The 7,640-nt window shown below is 47.1% G+C and overlaps 1 gene segment (V, D, J or C); it reads left to right on the top strand.

The window, feature by feature from the left end:
• Positions 1-5,606: 5,606 nt before the first annotated feature.
• Positions 5,607-7,148, top strand: LOC122456479. The segment is given in 2 exon segments: positions 5,607-5,647; positions 6,032-7,148. Coding segments are annotated over 2 exon segments (336 nt in total).
• Positions 7,149-7,640: the final 492 nt, after the last annotated feature.

The following is a 7,640-nucleotide window of genomic DNA, read 5'->3' as shown; positions in this document are numbered from 1 at the left end:
CGTCGCCATCAGCTGCCGGGAAATATAAGCTCAGTTTGCCATTGGAAACCCTTCCACACTCTATAGATTTTCGCTTTAATTCGGGCTGTTGGCAAAGGCAGCAGTGGAAAGACGAAAATAATTTAAAACTATTATTTCAGGAGTTCTGGCAGGGCGTTTCATAGGAGGTCAACAGAGTTGGGCACCTCATCCGGTTACCTTTTTCAATGTGATAACCTCGGACACTATTGCTGGTAAACATATTCATGCCCCATCCCAATGATACCCTGGTGCGTCAAGAAATATGAACAATCCCTATAGGAGTTAGAAGAAGCCCCTCTGTTTTATACAGCTGGGGAAACTGAGGCATATAGATTTCCCATCGTCACACACAGAGTCTATGGCACAAGCAGGTCTCTGAGTCCCAGAGCAGACCCTTGTCCACAAGCTCATTCCTCTCCCCTTAACAACACTAAAATATCAGCTGCAGGCTGACCTGAACCTGCCGCGTTTCCTGGAACTCCTCCCTCTTCCTCTCCCCTGGTTTCTAATGAATTTTCCACCGTTGAAGCTGCCCTTAGAATCATGAAATTTATACACCTCTAAGGCAGTAGCAGTATCTGAGCGTTTGAAATTTGGTCGCTAGAGAAGCTACTATGGAGACGTGTTGTATTCTCAGCATTTGGATATTCAATCTCCTAGGTAACTGGCCTGGGATTTCAAATAACCCTAAGGGAACTAGACACTCAATTCCCATTGCAACATAAACCTAACCCTATAATTCACCCTTACTCTTGACTGTAACCAAAACTCGAATGATACAACCTGACCCTCACCATAACCCTAAACCCTTATTCACACCCTCTCCTTAATCCTAACGTTAAACCCTAACCCTTTTCCTGCTCATGGCGTTAATGCCTATTGAGTTAGACGCCTAAATCCCTTAGACTTCTTTGAAATTCCCTGAAACTGCAATGCACATGGAATCATTTCCACGGCTCAACTACAGGTGAAATGTTGCCCTTGAATGTGTTTGTCTTGTTGCAGGTGCTGCGCTGGGAGACTCGGTTCAAGCCAAGGAATCCGAAGTGTCTGGATCGGTTGGCGAATCTGTGACACTCAGCTGTTCTTACACTTCCATCGATAGCTATGTCTATCTCCATTGGTACCGACAGTATCCGAACCAAGCCCCACAGTCCATTCTCTATAGAGGAGCGAAGTCCTACAGTGGCCGCAGCTATACCGCAGATTTCGCCCAGGAGAGGTTTTCTTCCCAGGCTGATGACAGCTCCACTGTTCTGAATATCAGAGCCCTGGAGCCGGCGGACAGAGCCCTGTATTACTGCGCCCTGCACTGGGCACCGTGGCACAGCCGCATAGGGGAGCCGTACAAAACCCCTCCCTTTCCAGAGGCAGGTGATATTAGGCACATCATAGGCATTATTTTCAGGAATGTGCAGGATTAAAACCATGCCTTCCAGGGATATGGTGAAAAGGGCTGTGAAAGCAGCTGCATGTACTCTGTAGAGTATGAAAACTTGTTGTCATTTGGAATCCCTGTACTTTCTCTTCCTTTTAATTTCAAGCGAGGGAGGACAACAATGGCTGTAGAAGAACAGGCCAAACAAAGGGAAATCATTTCTAGAATGTTGTCCGAAACATTCAGAGGAGACTAAGAGAGTTAAATGTCTAGCTCTCCTTGCTCCTTGGAAAAATCTCAGATTTCATTAAACTGAAAAAAAAATCGATGTCGTTATATGACCCCTCCCCAGTAACTCCTGAGCACCTCAAAATGTTTATCCTCATAATTCCCCTGGGAGGTGGAAAAATATTACAATTTCCATTTTACATATGGGGAAACCGAGTCACAGACCCATTAACTGGCTTGTTCCAGGGCAAACAGGGAGTCGGTGGCAGAGGTGGGAACCGAAGACAGGTGTCTTCAGTCCCATACCAAAAACTGACTCACATCCATCTTCCCTGAACCACCCAGCGATTTCAACTGCAGACTAACCTAAACACAGCTTGTTTCCTGTGTCTGTTACCAGCCCGCGAAACTTCTCCCTCTTCCACTCGGCGGGTTTCTGATTAACCTTCCCCAGTCGGAGCTGCCTTCAGGGGACGTGAAGGTTAGATATATTCTGTCGCAGCAGCAATATCTGGGAGGTAGAAATTTGGTGGCTGTACAGAAGTAGACACCATGGTGACGTGGGTTATTCTCGGGCTTTGGATAGTGAATCTCCTAGATAACTGGTCTCGAATTTTCAGAGGATTCTACGGGAATTGGGCTTGTCTACACTTACATTTTACAGCGCTCTAGCTCACCCCCCTGAGCGCAGCAAGACTGAGGCTTTAAAGAGCTAGTGTGGGCAGGCTCCAAAGCTGCTCCCAGGGCTCTGACCTAATCCCCTCGTGGAGGTGGATTATTAGGAATGCCGCGGGAGCGCTTTGAAGTTTCCAATGTAGCCATAACACTTCTTTGCCTAGTTTAGGAGATGACCTGTATCGGTGTAGAGTGTGTGTGTGAGCGGGAGGAATAATTTGTAGTAAAATAAGGGTTAAAATGTTGGGTAAAAATAGAGACAAAAATAGAACTACTATTTGAAATACAAATTAAGATAAAATGTGAATTGAAAATTTCATTGACAAACGGACAAAAGACTGTTCAAATACTCTTTACTTTAGGAGTATACTGTCCTTTTGGTGAAATGGGGGAAATAGTTCGAAATACCCATTTGTGTGTGGTGTAGGTCCAGCTGCAGTTAGTTACCAACTGGTCAGGGGTCACATCAATACTCCTGTTGAAGAGACATTTGCATTTTTAGGTAGATTTGTTTGGAAATTATATAATTGCAAGACACTGTCCGCAATAATATATGTGGAGAACGGTGAACTTTAAAATCATGTGGTAGGCGGTAAAATCGTGACAAAGCGCCGTCATCTGCTGGTTGAAAAGATAAACACAGCTTGTCGTTGGAAACCCTTCGACGCTCTGTATCTTCGGTTTCACTCGGGCTGTCGGCAAAGGCACCAGCGGAAAGACGAAAATGATTTAAACAATTCTTTCAGGAGTTCTGGCCGGGCGTTTCAAAGGACGTGAACGGAGTTGGGCGCCTCATCCCTTTACATTTGCGTGATAATCCCCGACATTACTGCGGATAAACATCATGCCCCATCCCACTGATTCCTGGGTGCGTCAAGAAATCTGAACAGTCCCTATATGAGTTAGAAAAAAACTCTTCCTTTTTCACAGAGAGGGAAACTGAGGCAGAGAGGATTACACATCCTCACACACACACAGTCTGTGACCGAGCTGGTCTCTGAATCTCAGAGCAGACCCTTGTCCACAAGCTCATCCCTCTCCCCTTAACAACACTAATATGTCAGCTGCAGGCTGACCTCAACCCACTCTGTTTCCTGGATCTGCGGTGAGTTCCCCCAAACTCCCCCTTATTCTTCTTTGTCGGTTTCTAATCACTAATTTTCCACAGCTGTAGCTGCGCTCACTGAGGTGCAGTTTATGTTCCTCTGAGGCAGCGGTAATAGCTGGGAGTTTGAAACCTGGTCGGTACAGATAGAAGATACTATGGAGACGTGTTTTATTCTCAGCATTTGGATATTTAATCTCCTAGGGAACTGAGCTGGGATTTCAAAGAGGCCTAAGGAAATTAGAAAAGTAGGATTTGTGGCACCTTAGAGACTAAAAAAATTATTTGAGCATAAGCTTTCGTGAGCTACAGCTGTCTTCATCGGATGCATGCAGTGGAAAATACAGTGGGGAGATTTTATATACACAGAAAACATGAAACAATGGGTGTTACCATACACACTGTAACGAGAGTGATCAGGTAAGGTGAGCTATTACCAGCAAAGGCGGGGGGGGGACAACCTTTTGTAGTGATAATCAAGGTGGGCCATTTCCAGCAGTTGACAAGAACGTGTGAGGAACATTGGGGGGTGGGGTGGGGTGGGGAAGAGAAATAAACACAGGGAAATAGTTTTACTTTGTGCAATGACCCATCCACTACCAGTCGTTATTCCAGTTTGGACACCATTAGATTAGGCTTGAATAAAGACTGGGAGTGGATGGGTCATTGCACAAAGTAAAACTATTTCCCCATGTTTATTCCCCCCCCCCCCCACACACACACACTGTTCCTCACACGTTCTTGTCAATTGCTGGAAATGGCCCACCTTGATTATCACTACAAAAGGAGTCCCCCGCTCCTGCTGGTAATAGCTCACCTTTCGTGATCACTCTTGTTACAGTCTGTATGATAACACCCATTGTTTCATGTTCTCTGTGGATATAAAATCTCCCCACTGTATTTTCCACTGCATGCATCCGATGAAGTGAGCTGTAGCTCACGAAAGCTTATGCTCGAATAAATGTTAATCTCCAAGGTGCCACAAGTTCTCCTTTTCTTTTTGCGGACAGACTAACACAGCTGCTACTCTGAAACGTAAGGAAACTAGACACTCAATTCCCATTGAACCGTAAACCTAACCCTCTACTTAACCCTTGCCCTGAACTGTAACCCTCCCACAAGACTGTAACCAAAATGCGAATGCTACAACCTGACAGTTCACTCTCACCATAACCCTAAAGCCTACCCCTGCCCTAGGGGTGTAGAAGCACTGTCCGCCAGCCCAGTCTCTTCCCTAAAGAACCTACAGCCTAAGGGTGACTACCCGTCTCTACCACTGAGCTGCTATATGAACTTGGGCAAGTCCTTTCTACTCTCTGTGCATGTTTCCCTCCCATCCCCTGGTCTGCCTTTCCCTGCTGCCCAGGTCATCTCTTAGGGGCAGGGAGCTTTTGTGGCGATCTGTTTTTAAAGCACCTATCACGCTGCCTAGGGAGGCCTCTAGGCGCTTGGTGCAATAATCTCAGTGCGGCACCAGCCTGTTTTGGAGACGGGACACCAGGCCAAACGGATCGGCCCGGCCATTCTCGGGATCCAGCCGAGGGTAAAACCAGGCCCCTTCCCCATGGGCCGTGCCCTCTGCTGCCCCCCAGTGGCTATTCCGCCCCACCCACCCTCAGCGGCATCAATCCGCTTTTCATTGACATCCTGTTTTCATTCGCTTCCCCTCATCTTTTTTTAAAAAAATCCCCGATACAATTTTCGGTGCCTGATAGTGGCTGGCGCTTCGCCTTGTTACCCTCTTCGGCCAGTGGCTTTTCACCATTTTTTTGCTTCCTTGTTGTTGGTGTGTGCGTGCTACATAAATATTGCTTAACCCAGGAGAGCACAACAGAGAGGGAAATCCATGAATTATAGGGACAGAGCCTTAACCGTCAGAAACGGGACCAGCTGCCCCGGATTTAAATGCACCTCCAGTGATTTACATCAGCTACGGATCTGCCCATGGTCTCCAGTGGAACTATGGTCAGTTTGCTCCAGCTGGGGAACCGGCCCAATGACTCTGATGGAACCCAATTAATCTGCACCAGTGGAGGATCAGGCCCAGGGCATTCAGAAGGAAAACCCTTTCCCTCCCCCACCTACTTGAACAGGGTAAATGTATCGATTTCCTTCCAGCCTGAAGGCCACCCCTGGAGGCCGAGCGGTGTCACAGCTTCACCTCATCCAGGTTCAGCTGCAGCCACTTCATTCATCCCTGACAATGAGCCTGGCCGCTTTGCTGCTGGTGCTGGCTGCAGGTATTCAAGGCTCTGCTCTGAGCACAGCGCCACGGGTTGGGATTTCCAGGCTTTTCTGAAAGAAAGGCACTCCGATATCACGGGGATGGGAGCCCGTGGGTAGACAGACGGACAGTGCAGAGGGAAGGATGGGCGGAGCAGAAGGAAGGGTGAATGGATGGACCGGCAGTCAACACAGAGAGAAGGATGGACAGATGGTGCAGAGTGATAGAGAGACAAATGGAAAGACAGCAAAGAGGGAAGGGTGGATGGATGGACAGGCAGTACAGAGGGAAGGGTGTATTTCTGTTTGCTTGTTTTCTCCTTTGTCTACACAGAGGTGCATATATTTTCCGGTCACTGCTGAGCAAGAAAACCTGGACTAAAACCAACCTCCTCCCCCAGGTGCGTTGGCCCAATACACGGTGACCCAGGACCGGTCCCAGGCCTCTGCCCATGAAGGAGAACCCATCCACCTCAACTGCTCCTACACGGGCACCGAGTACAGCGTGCACTGGTACCGCCAGCTCCAGGGGGGCCAGCCGCGGTTCGTGGCCTCCCTGTCCTCTAGCGGCAGAGACACCCGAGAGAATTTCACCATGAGCCTGGACACCAAAACCAAAAGCAGCTTCTTGTACCTGAACAGCAGCCGCCTGCAAGACGCCGCTGTGTATCTGTGCGCGCTGGAGCACAGTGCTAGGTGAACACAGGCAGCCCGTCACAAAACCCTGGGTGGGGCAGGCCACAAGGACCGAAAAGAGGAGACAAGTGGAAGTTAGAATAGAACCGAGGATATGAGCACAGAAGAGAAGAAAGGAAAGTAGAACAGAGTAGGTGAGAGGCAATAAGAACAGAATGGAACAGAAGAGAATACATTGGAATGGACCGGAAGAGAAGCTATGTGAATAGAACAAAGGGGAGAGAAGAGAGGAGGGATCAGTAATTTAAGGAAGAAACTTGAAGAAACACCTGGAAAATTGTAGACATTTTCACCTTTTCGCCTTCCTCAATTTCCTGGATCTGGTGGTTTTATATCAAAAATAGTTTCCTTGCCCCACAACACTAGCAGATGGGGAAGCATTGTCTGGGGAGGCAATATGGTAACTCAGTAATTCCAATGTGATTTTCCCTGTTATTCAGGTCAGACACTTTCAGACTGGTAACATGCACACAGACATTCTCACATACAGCCACACACACGGCACACTCACACAAGCATTCTCTCTCTCTCTCTCACACACACACACACTCTTGCACAGACATACACACTCACATAAGAATTCTCACATACAACCACACACACACACACTCCCTCACCTAGACTCACACACACAAATAGACAGATTCAAACACATAGCCAGAAACCTAGACACTGAAATCACACATACACAGGAACACTCTTTGACATATATCCCTCTTCATACACAGTCCAAAATATAGATACCTAAGTGTGCACACACACACACACACACACACACAGACTTAATCTCAGATGCAAACAGATCCATGCACACTCCTAGATGATAATATCCTCGATTGGATATCCTGAATTGGAATTAATTTGCAAACTGGATACAATTAATTTAGGCTTGAATAAAGACTGGGAGTGGATGTGTCATTACACAAAGTAAAGCTATTTCCCCTAGTTATGCGACCCCCGAGCATGCTCTAATAAATTTGTTAGTCTCTAAGGTGCCACAAGTACTCCTTTTCTTTTTGAGAATACAGACTAACACGGCTGCTACTCTGAAACCTATTTCCCCTTGTTTATTTCCTCCCCTATTGTTCTTGTCAACTGCTGGAAATGGCCCACCTTGATTAACACTACAAAAGGTTCCCCCCCTCCCGCTCTCCTGCTGATAATAGCTCACCTTACGTGATCACTCTCCTTACAGTGTGTACGGTAACACCCATTGTTTCATGGTCTCTGTGTATATAAAATCTCCCCACTGTATTTTCCACTGAATGCATCCAATGAAGTGAGCTGAAGCTCATGAAAGCTTCTGCTCAAATA

This window comes from Dermochelys coriacea, chromosome 13 (genome assembly GCF_009764565.3).
Source record: "Dermochelys coriacea isolate rDerCor1 chromosome 13, rDerCor1.pri.v4, whole genome shotgun sequence".
Lineage (NCBI taxonomy): Eukaryota > Metazoa > Chordata > Testudines > Dermochelyidae > Dermochelys > Dermochelys coriacea.
The sequence above is the reverse complement of the archived record's forward strand: the minus strand, read 5'-3'. Positions and strand labels throughout refer to the sequence as shown.